At 35.1% G+C, this 19,417-nt stretch overlaps 2 protein-coding genes and 1 pseudogene across 2 annotated transcripts; 2 read left to right on the forward strand and 1 right to left on the reverse strand.

The window, feature by feature from the left end:
• The first annotated feature begins 3,892 nt into the window (after positions 1 to 3,892).
• Positions 3,893 to 4,898, forward strand: LOC132283688 (probable indole-3-acetic acid-amido synthetase GH3.1). The gene is made up of 3 exons (XM_059785686.1): positions 3,893 to 4,396; positions 4,544 to 4,645; positions 4,739 to 4,898. Exons 1-3 carry the CDS (start codon positions 4,074 to 4,076, stop codon positions 4,896 to 4,898), a joined length of 585 nt encoding a protein of 194 aa, XP_059641669.1. The 5' UTR covers positions 3,893 to 4,073.
• Positions 4,685 to 12,664, reverse strand: LOC132283689 (zinc finger protein 3-like; annotated as a pseudogene).
• A 3,217-nt stretch (positions 12,665 to 15,881) lies between these two features.
• On the forward strand, positions 15,882 to 17,755 carry LOC132285088 (xyloglucan galactosyltransferase XLT2-like). The gene has a single exon (XM_059787254.1). The coding sequence runs from the start codon at positions 16,207 to 16,209 to the stop codon at positions 17,641 to 17,643; it is 1,437 nt and encodes a 478-aa protein (XP_059643237.1). The 5' UTR covers positions 15,882 to 16,206; the 3' UTR covers positions 17,644 to 17,755.
• Positions 17,756 to 19,417: the final 1,662 nt, after the last annotated feature.

Below are 19,417 nucleotides of genomic sequence, written 5' to 3' on the forward strand. Positions count from 1 at the left end.
TAAATTTTAAAAATTTTGTTTCTTGTCTCCCTCTAATTTTGTAATTTTGCTTTAATGGTATTTGATAGTAACAGAAAAATTCAGTAAGTTTTTATTTATATTTGGTTTTATACTAAGTCGCATAAAGTGGTAGCTAAAGCGCAAAAGCAACAAAATAAAATTACAAACAAATAGTGAGAATGGGAGCTAGATTTACACCTATTAAAAAGAATTGTATGACCTAGATCTTAACACAAACACACTTGTCATAGGCTAGCTACACCTATTGTAACTTCTGCGGCTAGCTATTGGTCACTGTTTGGTGTTTGTTTGAGTGTGTTTGGATCATAAAAAAACAAACATATTTTAGCCACTACATGAATAGCTTCCTAATGAGATTGAGGAAAAACTTCAAGACAAAATGGCTGAGCTAAATCTAGTTTATGATTATTTTAAGTGCTGTTAGGAGGAGATTGAAACAGCACTAGACCGTCAATAAGCACATCAATCTTAAGAATCATAGTGTGAACTATACAGGTCCATAGAACACGTGTGCCAATAGGGGAGAGAAAACCCTAACGTACCTCGATCTGGAAGGAGAAAGAGAAGGAATGAGAGAAACGGTATAATAATACTTGTTTAACCTTCCGAAAAAAAACCTTGAGGAGTCATCCAAACCAACATGAATTCGTTTTGATTTTTACAAGAGTTGGGCTGAAATATTTAAACATAGCACAACTTTGTCATATATATGTATGTTTATACATGATTTTAACACACACACACTAGCCACAGGCCTAAATACCACACATTCACTAGTACATAATGGAACACATACACAAAACTAGTAGTAATCATGATGCTACTAATAAGCTACATATGATCAAAGTAGTTTCACGGCTTATTTATCATTAAGCAGTAGTTGCCATGGACTGATATATATTCAAAGCATATAATTTTAAATTTTTAAGCTCATTACATCAGCAAACTATAGAGCATTTCATTTTATTTTTGTCCAAATCTGAAAACAACCTTACAAATCAACATATAATTTCATAATCACACACATGATCCAAAATCAAAGAGAGATACCATTTTAATGGAAATATCAAAAAATTAGATGTTTGGATACAATAGAAAATCAAAAATTTAAATTGAAATTAGGGCAAATGGATTTGTCAATTAATTAAGGTTTGGAGACATTCGCTCATCTCTGCCTACAAATCCTTTCAGAAATTTCACTATGTGCCAACAGCTCTTGATTAACGAACTTGTTTGCTGAGAAAGATTTATTTTAATATCAAATTTTCTTCAGGAAACTGACTTTCGTCATGGAAGTCCTAAAGGATTCATCACTCCTACTAGACTATAGGTGAAGAGAAGAGGGGAATTCACTGGACAGAAACAGAAATAATAACGATTAAAATCACAGAATTAGGCGATTATAACAAGGTACCTTCGTCCTTGCTTACTCACTGGTAGAACTGAACAACAGTGATTGGTCGTTGGCTTTCGTCACTCCCCTTTAGTCGCTGATCGCTACTCGCTACTCGCTATTCGCTGTTCATCGTCTTCTTCGTCGCACGAAAGTCGTCAGGTTAGGGCGTTGTTTTACAGAGAGGCGGAGAGAGAGAGGGCTGCTGCATTGAACGAAAGGTTATGATATTAGGGCTTGCAATTAGGTCATTGTAGGAAAGGGCATTTTAGGCAACACATAAAACAGGAAGAAAGACATTTTAGGCACCACAAGTTCTAAACAGTAAAAATCCATGTGCCACCTCAGCTTTTGGGTCAAATACATATTAGGGAAACTATGGGACTTTGACTCAGCCTCTTAGTAAATATGGAGCCCTAATCCCATTTATATGTAATAATCCCTATATATATATATATATATATATATATATATATATATATATAACAAAAAATTATATAAAAAAATTAATTCACAAATAGGTGTAAAAAAATTATAAAAAATTTGTTTTTTTTGTTTTTTTTTTTTTTTTTGACTAGATATTTTAGATTTTTGCTCATTTTTAATTAGATTTAATTTTAATTTCCTTCTAATATCTACAACTTGACTTGGAATGTGCCTAATATTAATATTATTGATGCAAATATGAATGGTGGGAATGGTAGTTGAAAATGAATTGTGGTAGTGTCAAAAAATAGCATTTTGCACCATTGGAGCAGAATTGCTAAATTGTAGCATTTTGACACTGTAACATCTGTCAAAATATAAATTTGGCATCCGAATTTAGCTTTTAGCATTGGAGACACTTGTAGTGTCAAAAATAGCATTTAGTGAGTTATAAACTGACATTTTAGTATTTTTAGCATTCGCGGCCTTATTTGTTCAAAAATGAAATATTATAAAAATTTTAAAGCCGGGTTATGGTATATGAGTTGGAAGCAAATGTCTATACATGTGTTTATATAATATATAAATAAATAAATATGAGGTTGTGTTAATGTCATGGAATCAGGATCTTTATGATTCCTCGTCGGGATCGAATGTTCTGTTGAGGAGCAATTGTTGATGTTCTTCGTCAGGTGGCATGTTTCTGGAATTCGGTTGCTTTTAGATTTTACAGAGAGAAAGAAAGGAATGGCTTTGCCTCTGCTTTCAATTGTGCTTGCTTTAGTTTTAAGCGAGAATAGACAGTGTAGTGGACTGGTAGTTGAGATTGGGCGGTTAGAGACAGCAAATTTTTATGCTACAAAAATACATTATCATCTGAACAAAATTGTAAAAATAAAATAAAATAATACAGAGTACATGAATTAAATTAAATATAAAGTCTATAATATGGATCATTAATTATCTTCTGGGATTATTTTTGCCGCATTTGTTGCGCTCTCATTTGTTGAATTGATTGTATGGCATTATCATGAAATCAATTCAACTCATTGAAAATGTGATTTGATGTAATAAAAATAGGTATAGTAATATTTTTTTACCTCTCAAAAAGTTTTACATATCTACTTGTTTTTTTTTATAATTTTTTATTTTTATTTTTTTTCAATTTTAATGTATAGAACATTTGTGCCTTCTTCGTTTATTTCAAGGTATGGGCGAGACCATGCATGTTCACCGATTTTGCCAGGTCAATTTTGTAATCTTGCTCGTTACCAAGAAAAGTAAGAAGTGCGGCAGTTATTAAATTCTGTATGGACTTTTGTTTATATTTTTGTGCTTTAACCTTGCCTATCAGAAGAAGCAGAGTAAGAAATAAGGGTTAGTTTGGTGTGATGGAATGAAATAAAAGAAAGTGAAATGAAATAATATTTTTTTCATTCTCGTGTTTGGTGTCAATTTTAAAGTTGGAATCATCATTCTCCACTATACTTATAGAATAGTCATTCCATTAAAATCATTCCACCTTTAAACAAAATGAATGACCATTCCATTCCATTTCATTCAATTCCTACCTCCATTCTCATTCTATTCCAATTCATTTCATTACACCAAACTAGCCCTAAAGGGTAATAATAAAAGTGCATTATACTGCTTCATTTCCAATTAAGTGTTGTCGTTAAACACTTAATTTAAGAGGGACTATAACATTTATTCAATCAGTCCATTTAATTCATTTATGTCTTCATCGAAAATTTGTGCCTTCATTTATGTCAAGTCAAGGTATAGGTAAGAGTCATGGCAATCCACCAAATTTTCTAGAGTGGTCCAATTTTGGTAATCTTGCTCATTACTCATTTACTGAAAAAGGTACTAGCAGTTATTAAACTCTTGATGGAATTGTGTGTCTATTCTTGTTAAATTTACGTTTAGGTTTTGTCATTATTATAGGTGAAAGGCCAGACGGAAAGTGCGAGGAAGGTGGAGTCCGGGTCGTGCATTATATACTGCCTATTTAAGCACATTCAAGTTCATTATATGCATGACTCACAATTTTTTAAATATGCCAGAGGGGTGGTTGTTACAATTGGGATGCCACCTCACCTGACATAAAAGCCTCTGTTGAGCTCCCTTTATAAAAGCCTGCTTCTCCCTTCATCACCCTGCACCAAAAATCCCTTGATTTCTCACTCAATTAGCTTATTCTCTTACAACTAATTGAACTTCCGATACTATCATGGCCGTAGAGTACTCTCGTCTTTCGTCCCCAGTTGGCCCTCCAGCCTGCGAGAAGGACGCCAAAGCTCTTCAATTCATCGAAGAGATGACCAAAAATACTGATGTGGTGCAACAGAAGGTGTTAGCCGAAATACTGACCCGAAACTCCGAGACCGAGTACCTCCGGCGGTTCCTACTCAGTGGGTTGACCAACCAAGACACCTTCAAGTCAAAAGTACCGGTCGTCACCTATAAGGACCTTCAGCCCGATATCCAACGAATTGCTAATGGCGATCGCTCCCCTATCTTCTCGTCTCACCCCATCTCTGAGTTCCTCACCAGGTTAAACTCTCATTATATAATTCTTTATATAAATCATATATGCATGTATATATATATATATTTGTTTATATGCATGCATGTATATGTAAATTTGTTTTGCATGCACGTGTCATATATGTGTGTTGATGATGAAGTTAGGACTTGCAGTTCTGGGACATCTGCTGGTGAAAAAAAGCTGATGCCAACTATTCAAGACGAGTTGGACAGAAGACAGCTATTGTACAGTTTTCTCATGCCTGTGATGAACCTGTAAGTATTTTAAAATGAGTACACACACACACATGTTAGTTTATAAGCAAATATAAAATCCAGATAATTAATTTAATGAAATATTTTGAACAGTTATGTGCCAGGATTGGACAAAGGGACGTGTCTGTACTTCTTATTCGTGAAGGCCGAGACCAAAAGTGACCATTTCAAGACTCGGCCATATGACCATTATATGGTCTATACGAGTCCTGATGAGGCCATTCTATGTCCTGACTCTTTCCAAAGCATGTAAACTCAGATGAGTATATGAAAAGTTTGACATAGACAACAGTAAATAAGAGAAATTCCAAATCAAGTTCTATAATAAGATAAATATATCACAGTCGGAGATTTAAGTCGAGCTCATGTGGATCCGATGCTTGCTTCGCCTGTTTGTCCATGTGAAAGCTTCCTGTCATCAAATCCATCGCTTCTTCAACTATCAAGGGTGTCCATGCCACTCTAAACCCTGTGATGGCATCACTAAATCTTGCAACCATACTACTCCCTCCTCTGCTTGGTTTGTGCACAAGCGAGTGGGGCTGGACACCAAGAGATGGTGGCAATGTTGAATTAAACGGAGACCCCCTGGTTGTCATCATCATCATCAAACTGGCCATACCTTTTTGCTGCTCCTCTTTCTCTCTTGTGTGCATTCTGGTGACCACCCAAAGCTTGTTTACTGAAGAACTTCCTCATGCAGAAATTGCATGAGAAGACCTTGTTACCAGAAGGCTTTGTCTTGGGATCACTCTCTGAGACAGTGACGGGCTCACTTCTATGAAGGCTCAAACTAAACCAGTCACCTAAATTTTCATCTTCAACACTTCTTTCATCGTCACTTGTTTTTGACTCATTGTTTTGGTTGTCGATCGGCATCTCATTTGTTTCTCTCTCCCTCCAAAAGACCATTGCAACACAACTCTAAATTTCTTCAAGGTATACAGAGGCTTACAGAACTGAACATGCCTGACTTTAGAAAGGGTAGATCAAGGAGGCTTTAAATGATCAGGAATATAGCACAAGGAAAAGGAAGTGATGAGATATTTTATTAGTGTTCCTACCTAGTGCAGGTTCTTTTGAGGGCAAATACTTATGTCATCTTCACCTGTTGCCCATGTCAAAATTAGGAATCTCTACTTATCTTCTTTCTTTTATAATAAACTCTAAAAACTCTCAAAGGGGTTAGTAACAGAAGAAAAACTATAAACCCATGATTTATTATTTTTTCCCTTGATTTATTGACAATGTAATATGTCACAATTTGTTATTACCACGGGTGATCGGCCTAGAGGGGTTCAAGCTCCAAGTGGTGTCAAAATGTGTGTTGTTTACCTAAAAATAAGTACCGTTATGTTATTTATGTTCTTAAGATATGAAGAATTATATGTGTTTCTTAGAGAGAGAGAGAGAGAGAGGCACAGTTTGTTGCATAGTTGGACCGTATAGAGAGCATAACGGGAAGGCACATCACTGATTATAGCCAACATCATTACTCTCTCTGATGCACTTCCGACAAATGTGCTACAACTAACAAAATTTTCGAACATGTTTTATTTAGTTCCCTGGAAATAGGTTTTCAAGAACTTTGAAAACACACAAAAAAATTTAGATAACTATAGAACATAGTTGTATGGATTTAGAAATTTGTTAACTCGGTTCAAAAAAGGGAAAAAAATGAAAAATTGAACAGATAAACAACCAAATAAAATTTCAAATATTTTATTTTCAGTCATCTAAGAGTAGGAAACTGTTCTCAAGAAGCTAAAGCAAGCGGAGCTTCATTTCATATTTTAGGAAAACCACCAGGAAAGAAAAAAAAAAGTGTTTTCAATGTAAAAAAACGGGAAGGCCTTCCTGTGCAACACTAGAGTTCAAGAGAGAGATTAAAGGAAATTAAAATTAGTTAGCATATTACGGACTTGTCAGAAGATACTGGAGTGAGTGAAGAGAATAATATAAATGTGTGTGCGTGCGCATGTGTGTCATGGAGTGATAAAAGATGGACCAGACACGAGTCACATCCAGCAACATTCTAGGATGCCTTCGATGTACTGATTCTATACGCGAAGGCGACAGCCACAATATTGTAAAAAAGTTGATGCAATCTCTTCAAAGGAGAATAACTCATACATCCATTTCGACATGTCCTATGTTCTCCCAAAAGTTGGTTTTGAGTTCAAAATAGTTTCTGAAAAGTATCATATATTTATCAAACTTGTTCTAAAGGATCTGATTTCCATCATGAAATAGAGAGATATACAAAGGGATCCCTCTTGGTGTTTCCTATTCTAGCTAGGTTAGCTTTAAACTCCACTTTCCAATCCGTTCAATTGGTAATAAACCAGCTTTAAATACTTCAGGAGAAAATTTTCAGGAATAATGCCCCTTTCAATTATTATTACTGGTTGCTTCACTAAGAATACTTTTCAAAACCAGATGAGGGCATAAAATAGATCACTTTGGATAAACTGTATGCAAATTGCTTTCAGCTTGCTTCTTCATCCTCGTTTATGCTCATCATTGCTGATGTCCTAAGAACATACCAAGATCAAACCAGTAAGGGGGGCTAGATCAGTAAAAACCATTAGAATAGATGACTCAATAAGCATTCACAATTCATAAAAACAAAATGCAAAACAACCAAAAGTTAGTTTGTATAGTTCACAGCTTATTACCCAAAAAGTAATTAGAGTTGAAGTATTTCGGTTGTCAGGTATACCGTATTCCAAATCCTGATGTTTGTGTCATCAAACCATATACTAGACATACTAATGTACTGCCCTCTGCCAAACTATACTTTTCAAAGATGAAAAGTAACAAATAGATGGAACTAGGATTTGACTATATAATACTATACGTGCAACTGGAATCAGTAATTCCTTTTGGACCTAAACTAAATAGTAACCCATAGGCTAATATCATACATAATTTTAAAATGACCAAATGCAGCTCTACTACAAGTAGAATGAAATGACTAGTGTGGAAAAAACAACAATCATAACCAAATTTCTAATGGAACAGGCTTCTAGATTTAATCAACCCAAAAATACCAAAGTAGATTTTTTAGGGTAACTTATAGGGGTGCAACTTGGGGGGACTGGGTGTGTGGCACGGCCTGACAGACGCATGTGGTAAAAAATATAGCACTTTCAACAGGCGTTATGCCGGCAGACATGTATCATAAAGATAAACACGTGTCTCTATGAGGAGAAATTATACCACATTTCAGCACACGAGCACACCTAAATTCAACCTGCTGTTCTAAGTTAGTCAGAACAATTCCAAATATGCAATTCAGGCACTATGGTCAAGTAACCCAAACTCCATCCATGTGGAACCAGTAAGGAGTCTCAAATCACATGCTTCAACAGTGATGGGGCATTATGACAATGCCACGCCAACTTCCAACAGGACACTCACCTATTTCAGGAATCATTAAATCATTTATTAGATGGATAGGTGAAACTTAGATTTAGTTGAGAATGTTGACACTGAATATATACTTCCATCAGACACCAGTATTCCAGGCATAAAAGCATCCTTCATATATATGCTGGGTCGTTCAGATTTGGCCGAGAATGTTGATCTGAACAAGATCAATAATAACACAAGCACTAACAAACTTTGGTGCTGTTTGATTACTCAATTCAGCGCTTATCCAATTAAGTGCGTTTGATAATGCACTTTGAATATCGCTGAAAATGATAAGCGTCAGTTAAAATGGAGTAAAATTTTAAGTGACAGAGACATCACTTATACTGAATGCTAAACGCTGAAAATTCAAAAAAGATATCAAAAAATATTTATTTTTAAAATACCACTTGAAAACTTCAGCACTTTAAAGTCAGCTCTTAAAAATTTCAGTACTTATTTTTCAGTTTTATCAAACAGCACCTTTGCCAGTGTCCTGAATATGTCTTCTAATATAGGTCCTTTTTCCTGCTGATAAATAGCTTGCAGTGCAATATTTTGCAGGCCTAAACACTGCTATTGAGGTATCAAAAATAGTTAATCTAGGGTAGGTAAGTTTAGAAATCAATGCAACTAGTCAACCACTTTTCTATTTGATTCTAGGGGTTGGAGAAGTTCTGAAACCCTCTTTGCCATCAAATTTTCAGAGTTTGTTGTTTTAACGAAGACCAAATATGCAAAAACAGGCAACAAAATGCAATATATATATATACACATATATATGTATATTACCAACATACCATCAATTTCAGAGATGAAGCAATAACTCATATATGTGCCGGCATGAAGCACAAAGAACCATCACATGATGGCTTAACACACAATCAATTTAATGTAATCCCAAGACAATCTCCTAATGCACCAAGTTTTTTTTCAAAACAACAAAAAGGGAACTTAAAGCCTCTCTCTCCCAAGGGCATGTCCCCACAAGATATATTTCTAAAACTTCACAATATGTAGCACTTGGCATGCTGACCCTACAGTCAATTATAACACGTACAACAAACAATAAGATCATCAATTACATTAAAAAAAGGGTTTTATACCTAAAACATCACATACAATAAAACCCCCACTCACTCGCATATATAGAATTTACTTCTCAAAAAGAGAGTAGGTTTTTATTAGAAAAGAACACTACATTTTTCTATATAGTTTAAATTATATTTATAACAATGATATATGCCCAACCTTAAATGCTGGTAAATACGACCATGTTTCCCTCCCCTGTTTTTCTTTCAACACCAGCAACCTATTGTTGGAAAAAGTTATCCAGCAATCAATAAAATAAAAATAAAAAAGAAAACCACCAAAGCCTTGGCTTGAGTGGTATGTCACGGCCAAAGCCTTGGCTTAAGTGGTATGTCTTCTACCTCCTCAAAGGGGAGGATGAGGGTTCAATCCCCCAGTGAGTGCATATGTTTGTGAGTAAATTTAACGATTGACAAAAGAAAATACAAACGACAAGCACTCACAGTGTTAACTATTGACAAAAGAACATACTTGCAAAACTGGTTAGAACATACATTGCAATCAATTTACCTAATATGACCAAAAATAACTAAGACATAACAGAGAAAATAACGAGTGTGATTGAACCAATTGATCTTTTTATTTCTCTTATAGTTCTTCTGATTACTCCAGAAAAATTAAAAGAGTAAGGTCTTATTCCAGAAAATTTGTTGTTACAGTGTGTCCATACATTTTCTTTGTGCAAACTGCTTCAAAAATTAGGTTAAAGGGTGAATCTAAGCAGTAAAAGGTGTAAAACAACACCCCATCTTACTGCTATCAGCCACCAAAAATATGCATTTCATAACCCAAATATTCTTCCATGAAGGTTTTCAGCAACACACACACACAGATATATATTCAAAGTAAAAAAATAGTAAACTCTGCCCATACTAATTTTTTTTTTTTCATGGATAATAAACACAAACCACTCGCATACCCACTTTGCCCCTTTGGCTCTAGAACCCTCGCCATCTTCACTTACCACTTTTTAGAAAAGAGTATCCTAATTTCATCAATCGATAGAACCAGAAAATGTAACAAATTGGCGGTAATTGTTAGCTAAATCAGGTAAAAGAAACAGTTTGCTTAAGAAACTGGAAATTAATAGAGCATGAAAGACTAGAAAAATCATTCCAAGAGTTCTCTCAAACTTCGAACACCAAACAAAATTCTCTTAACATAACGTACATAAAAGTAAAAATAGCATAATAGAATAAATGGGTGAGAGCAATGAATTGGTGGGTATGAGTGTATCACTGATTAAGACAGCATTGTTGGGTGTAAATAAATTAAAGTAATAATAAGATTTACAGAGATCATCAAAACCCAAGAATTGGAAGTAGCAGAGCAGCCACCTGGGGTAGGTGGAAAGCAGGCGGCCAGAGTTGGGACAGTTGCCGTGGAGTAGTGGTGGTGGGCGGAGACCAGGGCCGGCCCTAAGATTCCAAATATTTTGAGAGGCCCTAGGCAAACTTTCAAATGTGAGGCCTTTAAATTTCACACGCGCAAAAAAAATTATAAGAGTGCGGAATTTTCACACGATGTTTTCAAATTCTATAGCTAATTTAATTGTGCACATGTGCATTGTGCATAAGACAACTAACTAATAACTATAATCTTCATTCATTACATCTTCATGTTCATTGACTAACTTCCTATGATCTTCATTCATTAAATCAATTCTTCTTCTCTCTTCTTTTTTTTTTTTTTTTTTTTTTCGTTTTTTCATGCCCAGATTCAAATTTTATTGTAGACATAATGAAATCCCTTGAAATCTAAATCACAGGAACCATAATCAACATGAAACTAGACTTCAAAAAAATAATGATAATAATTTGCTTTGTTTTTAGAACATATATATTACCTCAATACGCAATGATTTGATTCAAGTTCAAGGCAAATAACCTCACGAGATCCTAAGAAGAGTGTCCTGCTAGCATGTGAAAGAAGATCTCAATTAACATAAAACGGATGGAGAATCAAACAACAATAACTAAGCATTGCCGATCATACAATAAATATAATTAAAAAAAAAAAAATCTAAAATCAAGCAGTTTGGTCGAATGATCTCCTGGCTGGAGTTTGCACTGGAATCTGGAGGAGAGGAGAGAAGACAAAACAGAGTATCCAAAATACAGTCCAAAAGTGGAAATGAGGAACAGAAAACTGCAGCTACTTTTTTAAATTCATTGTTTATATAGCTCCTAAAATTTGATGATTACGGATGACAAAAATATGTGGGGATGAGGTGACTATATATATATATAGGAGGCTGAACTTGTAGTGCTGAAGAAGTAGTGGGACTTTTAGGTTATATGTGGCATCCACTATCATGTATAGTTTTGTCTTTCACTCTTTATATTAACTACACTTTGTGTGTGTTTTTTGGGAGCCAATTACCCCTTTCTTGATTTCAGGATGAGGAATCAACTTTAGTAGCAATGATTGATTGATCATTGCTACAGAAGACCTGTGCAAATTAATAGAAAAAACCATTAACTTTTGTTTTGTTAAAGCCTGCTCTTGATTTCCATGTGTTTGTACATGCTGATGGCAAGTGCTTTGACAGTATTATTAACTGAAATTCTAGCTGAGCCAACTTCAAATAACATCAATAATGGTGGTATGTATCTTCATATAAAAAATATATATATATATAAAATAATAAAATAATAATAAATAAATAAATAAAACCCTTAATTTGGCACTTTTAATTATGAGCATAATTTAGAAACCGAAAAAGTTAATTATTACCTCAACGGCTCAACCAAGAAGGGATCCTTAATTTTCGTAGGATTGAATGTGAAAATGCAAAAACTTATGAGGAAAAGGGGTATGATTGCTGCTGTTGTGAGATTGGAGTGGAATTAGGGAGAGGAAAAAAAAAAAGTGCCTGCCATAGATTATGGACTCGATCGCCATGAAAGACGCATGTAGAAAGGCACACATTTATTAAAATACTAAGAGAACTATAATATATTCATTCAGCTCTTGATAGCCATCACACACAGTGACACACACACACAAAAAACCCTAGTTTGGAAGCTACTTTTCAGTATGGGAACAAAGGTAAAGGCCCGGATCAAACGAACCAAAGGTCCAAACTTAGAACAAATCAAATGATGAGATGAACGAAAGAAAGAAACATATATAAAAGATCGATTCATGCAAAAGGAGAGAGGAGAGAGAGAGAGGATGAACATACCTTGTCACCTGAGGCGATAGCGGAGGCTGCGTCCTGCGGAGTGTGGAAGCAGATTGTGTCGTCTGAAACTTGCCCTAACTTAATACTCCGTTTTTTTTTTTTTTGCCATCCCCTATGGGCCTCAAAATTTGAAACCCAAGCCGACCAAGACTTGTCCTAACTTTAATTTTTTTTTTTTTTGTCCATCCTCTATGGGCCTCAAATTTTGAGGCCTTCTAAAATTTGAGGCCCAAGGCAACCAAGGCGGAAGGCGACCGGCCCAAGGCGACCGTTGTGTTTGAAATCAATATTTTAATTTTACTTTTAAGGGGCCAAAACATAATAGAAGAGTATTTGAGCTTGTTTGGTTTAAATAGTTCTCAACAATTTAAAAATCAAAAAAATATATTTTTTAACAATTATAAAAGACAGTTCTTAAAATAAATATTTTAAGTTTTTTTTTAAAAAAATATTAAACTAAGCAAAATTTTTGTACAATTTTTAACTCTCTAAAAATAAAAATATATTTTCTTTGTAGCACTTACCACGATGAGATGATGATACATGTTACTCGGATAGAAGGTATTTCTTGAATATATGCACCATGGGATTCTTTTACCGCATTTTCTGGGGAACACTGCAGTCAAATTACAACTTTTTTATGCCCTTTTTTTTCTTCTTTTCATTTTAGGCTGATTGGCTCTACCAGATAATCATAGAACCCACCAAGAAACTATTTTTTATTTTTTTATTTTTAGCACAAAATTTTATTATGCACACAATCTATTAATTGACCCCTATTTCAAGATCCCAAATTTGTTGAGAAACATATTTTTGGGTAGGTGAATGACCTTTGCTTTTTGACTCTAAATCCACTTTGATATGCTTTGGAGATCCCAAATTTGTAGTGAATTACATTAATGACCTCTGCTTTTCGATTCTTAACCACTCTGTTATGCTTTCTTTTTAGAATAGACTGACCTCTGCTTTTCGATTCTTAACCACTTTGTTATCCTTTCTTTTTAGAATAGACTTTAACCCATATATTTCTTTTGTTGTTGTTGTTGTTGCCCTTTGGGCCTTATTGGCCTTGGGGTATCCGTATGCCCCTAGTAATCTTGTAATTGCTCTTTTTTTGAGTCTGGAAAAAGAAGAGCTATTTCATGTTTTGATATAAATAATATATATATATATATATATATATAATAAGTTAATCATTTTAAGAAACTAACATTTATCATTCATTTATTATGTTGCCTGTTGGAACCTAAATCGAAGCAGTAGATCGACCCCATGTGTCATGGGTCTTTGGGGTTGATTCACAAATGAATAGTACCATCTCCAAATGCGTCGGTGGCGGGAATGATCATCTTCGTTGATTTGGTTCACAACTGTTAATGTTGTTACGCTGCCCTCTGTTTGTCTAATAATATTTCTTTCCTTTCCGTCAATCGAAAAAAAAAAAACAAAAAAGGGGGTACTTATTTACTTGTCTACTGAAATATGGAGTATGGAGTCGTGTTATTGAGAAAATGACACATAAAAGTAGGTCCTTATGTGATAATGGCTGTGTCTCTTTTTGATCTGCAGTGTCTTTTTAAAAGTCAATATTTTTATTGGTACGTGGTCAATAAGTGATGATGGCTGTGACTCTTTTTGGTCAATATGTTTGCATATTTACGTAGTCATGTGAGCTTCTTTAATGATTATTGGATGCATTTTGACAAGTCACATACTATATTATTGTGGTTGTAATGAATGAATACACATGATTTCTCGGTGCAAAATGAAAATTGCTCTCAAATAAAGCCATTATTAATCATGCATGTTACAAAATTTAACCAGTATAGTGTAAAGGGTATATTTTCATTATTTGGAACTAATTACTTCTTGTACTTTAATTAGTGTTGATTTTGGAAATGATTGTCACAACTGATAGACCTAGTGGTATAAACGTTATGGCCTTTAAAAGTTTTTATTCACATGATTGTTCATAGTTTATAAGTACAAGTTTTATTCACACTTCAATAATGTTACATACGACAATATATATACAAAATCGAAGTTTAATATAGGGGAGGTAATTTAAGTCCAAATTGATTAAATCACCCAAGTCCATTCACTAAAATTTAATTATTTGGGTATTCAAATTTAAGTGAGTGAGACAATAATGGATAAAAAGTGAGTTTTCATTCAATTCAATGGTGAGTGAAGAGTGGGTACTCATCTTAACCTGCTCAAACAAAGTTTTTTTTTTTTTTTTTTTTCTCATTTTTTTGTCATAAAAAAGGAAAAAAAAAAAAATTGTAATGCTTGAAATCAAAAAGTTAAAGTAAAAACAATTTTTTTTATTATTTTTTTGCTATTCAACAATTATAATAGTAATAATATTACTAAAAGTGTAGGTATTCTAATATTAATATTTTCTATTTCTATCTCTCTTTATTCTTATTTTCATCTCTCTAATATTATTAATATTAATATTTTCTATTTCTATTTCTCTCTATTCTCGTTTTTCTCTGTTATCCCTTTATTCTCTCTCCTCTTATCAGTTGCGTACTATGAAGCACGAATGCTTTTATGAAAGAATCGTGTCTATAGTCGGACACTCATATACGTAAATAAAAATAAATTTTTATTATTTTAGACACTTTTTTGACATTTCACCACATTTCTTGGATACTTAGGTTGACACGATCAAACATTTCTAACACAAACCTACTCAATAATTTTAAAAATAATATGAACACATTCTAAAGTGTTCAATTTTTTCCTTTAATAAAAATTGACAGTATACACATATGATCACAAGCGAAGGCATTAAATAATATGTCTATTTAAAATACAAACACTATTATGACAAAATAGTGTAATAACAATGTATACAATATAAAAGTCATTACAACTTTTAACATAAAATTAGAAATGAATTAAAATTTTATAATATTATTACTCAATCCATGAATATAAATAAAAGTTCATATTAATTTATATATAACCGTTTTCAAACCATATTCGTATCTTATTTTTTAAAATTTGAGATATCCAAGTATCAGCATCGTATCCTATTCATATTCATATGGGTTATTTATGTGTGTATGACACATATATGAGTGAACACTATACTTTTACAGCACTTATCAGTTGTAATTTGTTCCATCAAACATCCCTATTCTCAAAGCTAGCTAGTACCTGTATTATTTTACGAAGAGAAACTCAAAGAAACTTCAGCATTGGTCTGAGATAGCTACTGAAATGAAGTCATCATATTCGTTTGGACCTTAATTTGATTTTTTTTTTTTTTTTTTTCTCCAAAGCTGAGAGCAAACACAAACTCACAATAATAGTACCTCTCAAGCACTCGAACTCTATTATTCCTTTTTAGAGAGCCGTAGAAAACATCTGATGCCTATAGTTCATTTTGAACAGGACAAAGAGATGCAGAGGAACCAAAAAGAAAGAGAGAGTCATGGGCATGAATTGGACCATCAAGGGCTCAATAATCATAGATAATATCAATTTTGTCAGTTTCAGCCATCAAACAGAGGAACGGTGAATTGAGGCCAAAGACGACATCTTTCTTTTCTCACTAGTGTTCTTATTGTAATATTAACTTTAATAAAGTAGTAGATTATAATTATAAAAAGTTTATACAATTAGGCAGCGTTGATAGCACCACCCTTCCAGTTATTTCGTTTCTTGCCCACATATCTTGTTTCTGTGTCGGTCATATAGGGTCAAACCCGTCAATTCAGCATAATATAACTGCCTGAAATCTCTGAGAGTATGTAATACGTTTGGAATCCTCAATCAATCACGCCTAGAAGCACTGCCACTCCTCTACTCTCTTTCTCTCTCTCTAAACCAAAAACATCCACAATTAGGTGGGATGGTTTCAATTTCCGGCCACTTGTCGACTGAACCTCAAACCCTCAACAAACCCAAAACCCTAGAAATCAAAAACATGTTCGACTCAATTCGAGCTCACGTCGCCTTACACCCTTGCTTCTGGCTCTTCATGGCCGTTTTCGTCATCCAAATCGTCATTGTCTTCGTCACATGTGGTCTACCACTATCTCCATCCCTCCAGCAGATTTCACCGGCTCCGGCCGCCGGAGACTGTAATTCCGGCGAAGTCTATGTATACGACCTCCCGGCAATGTTTAACAAAGAGTTGACGGACAATTGCAACGATTCAGACCCATATAATTGGCGCTGCCAGGCGGTTTCCAACGATGGGTTTGGCCGGAGAGCCACCGAGCTCGCCGGGATTCTCCCGGAAAATCTGGCTCCGGCGTGGTACAAGACCAACCAGTTCTCGTCGGAGATTTTATTTCACAATCGGATGTTGAGCCACAAGTGTAGAACACTAGATCCGGAATCTGCTACGGCGTTCTACATACCGTTCTACGCTGGACTTGCAGTCGGGAAGTACTTGTGGATCCAGAATCATACTATGCGTGACCGGGACTGCGAGATGTTACTGAGGTGGGTCCAGGACCAACCCTTCTGGAAGAGATCAAACGGCTGGGATCACTTCATCACGCTGGGTCGAATCATATGGGATTTCAGACGATTGAACAACCCAGAACTAGGCTGGGGGTCAAGCTTCGTCAACATGCCGGCGATGACCAACGTCACGCGCTTCACGATCGAGAGGGCCCCATCGGAATACCTCGATGTCGGTGTGCCTTACCCCACGGGATTCCACCCTCGTTCAGACGACGACGTATCACAATGGCAGGAATTTGTACGCAATCGTAACCGTACAAGCCTCTACTGCTTTGTGGGAATGGCACGTGGCGACATCAAGAACGACTTTCGAGGTTTGTTACTGAGTGAGTGCGCGAACGAGTCTGACTCGTGCCGAGCCGTGGGTTGTTCCGAGACTCGGTGCTCGATCGGGTACTCGGAGAGTCTGGAAGCGTTCTTGAGCTCCGACTTCTGTTTACAGCCGAGAGGGGATAGTTACACTCGGCGGTCCACGTTCGATTGCATGGTGGCCGGTTCGATCCCGGTTTTCTTCTGGAACCGGACGGCTTACAACCAGTACGAGTGGTTCTTGCCGGTTGAACCGGAGAGTTATTCGGTTTATATAGACCATTATGATGTGAGGAATGGGACATCAATAAAGGGGGTGCTAGAGAGGTACAGCAGAGAAGAGGTGAGAAGGATGAGAGAGAGAGTGATAGAGTATATACCCAAGTTTGTGTATGCAAAGCCCAGTGAGGGTTTGGAGAGTATTAGAGATGCTTTTGATGTTGCCATTGATGGAGTATTCAAGAGGTTCAAGGGGCAAAGACAGATAGAGAACATGTATAATTGAAGAGAAATGAATGAGGTAAATTCAGCCAAGTAATTCAATTTTTGTTAGAAATTAGGATACAAGTATTGTATATACAATTGAAATAACATTATCAAGCTCTTTATTTTGTTCATGTTCGCATTTGTGACCAAGGATTTATTTATTTATTTTTACGTGGTTATGAAGCTTTATATCATGTTATTAGTTTGCACCATAAGTATTTTATTTTAATTGAAACGTTGATTAGTGATATGTCTGAACTCTGAAGGCTGGAGTGTGTCCGCATTTCAATAAAACATTTTGAGTTACTGGCTACTTGAAATCTCTCACAAATCACCGCATGTATTAGTCTCTCTCAAATCACCGCATGTATTAATGTAAATTGTAAATTTGACATTTGGACAAAGTTTTGCAATGATTTGTTTGTAACTTACAATGTGACCACAATTTGAATTATTTGATTGAGATTGGTGTACCAGTCAGAAGCTACTGGGTTTGTATTGATTTGCACATGGAGAGTGAGGTATAGGCTTCTATCATCGTCCCCACTAATGACCCTTGCGTGTTTTCTACTGTAAATGGTAGGAGATCTCTTGGCCCTGAGTTTAAAAAAGATATGCAGCTCCAATTCCCAGCATGACATGGGTATTATTAATTCTACTACTTCCAACCAATAGCTAAAACTGGCATTCATTTAAGGGAGCTTACAGAGCTTTTACACCGGCATTAGAGCAGTTGCAGCGGGCTAACTAAAGGCCCATTTCCGTGAGCAAGTGGCCCTTTCGCCGCGCAACGGGCTAGCTTAAATTCACGGGGCATAAGTTTGCCTCGCGGGCTTGCTAGCGGAATATCGCTAGCCGGCTATAAATTCCGCAAGAATGTTAGGGTTTCCATAAGGTTTTGCAATTCTTGTGATAGCAATGTTAAGTTTTCTGTTCACACAATTAAATTCTTTTTGTAGATTCACCTGCAATTCTTCGATTCCTCGCGGCCGGCTTTCTATTAATAACTTTGGGAATCCCGGCCTGCGAACGTTATATATATATATATATATATATATATATATTTTTTTTTTTCAGTTGCAAAACGGCGTCCGGTCCTGAACAATGTTAAGGCAATGTTTGGCAGAATTTTTTTTTAAAAAAAAACCTAGAAATAGGTTATTTTGAGCTCTTTTTTTTTAAAAAAAAAAAAAATTCATTAAATAAAAAATATATTTGTTTAGGCACTGTTTGTCCAAAAATAAATTTATTTAGGCCAAAAATAAATTAAAAACCTTTTTTTTTTCCCCTTAAAATTTGTTTATTTTTTATTTTTTTTGCTTTAAATTTTAAATGTTTACCACAAACAATACATTTGGCCGTTAAGGCACTGTTTGGCTGACACATATAGTCGTTTAGGAAAAGTTAAAAAAAAAAAAATAATTAATTAATTTAATTTTTATTTTTTATTTTTTATTTTTTTTTGGAGACTGAAAAATCGGAGAGTCTGATGGAGTCTATGTTTCTGGAGAGCAAAAGCTGCTGACGTGACTCTTGAAAAAGCTGAAGTGGCATTTTTAGAGAGCCAAAATTCTGAGAGGCTGGTGCAGATGGCCTTAGAGTTCTCTTATAAACAAAGCTGAGAGCATCTCCGATAGACTCTATAAAATTAGGCTCTTCGAATTTGCCACATCAGCATTTCTCATAGTCACGTCAACGTTTTAAAGTCTCCAAATTTTAGCTATCGCATATACTCTAATGGTGCATTTTCGCTCTCCAAAAATATTAATATTTTAATATTTAAAATAAAATTT

Source organism: Cornus florida, unplaced genomic scaffold (genome assembly GCF_030987335.1).
Source record: "Cornus florida cultivar Cherokee Brave unplaced genomic scaffold, ASM3098733v1 CherokeeBrave_3.0.0_Hap2_Chr11, whole genome shotgun sequence".
Classification (NCBI taxonomy): Eukaryota; Viridiplantae; Streptophyta; class Magnoliopsida; order Cornales; family Cornaceae; genus Cornus; species Cornus florida.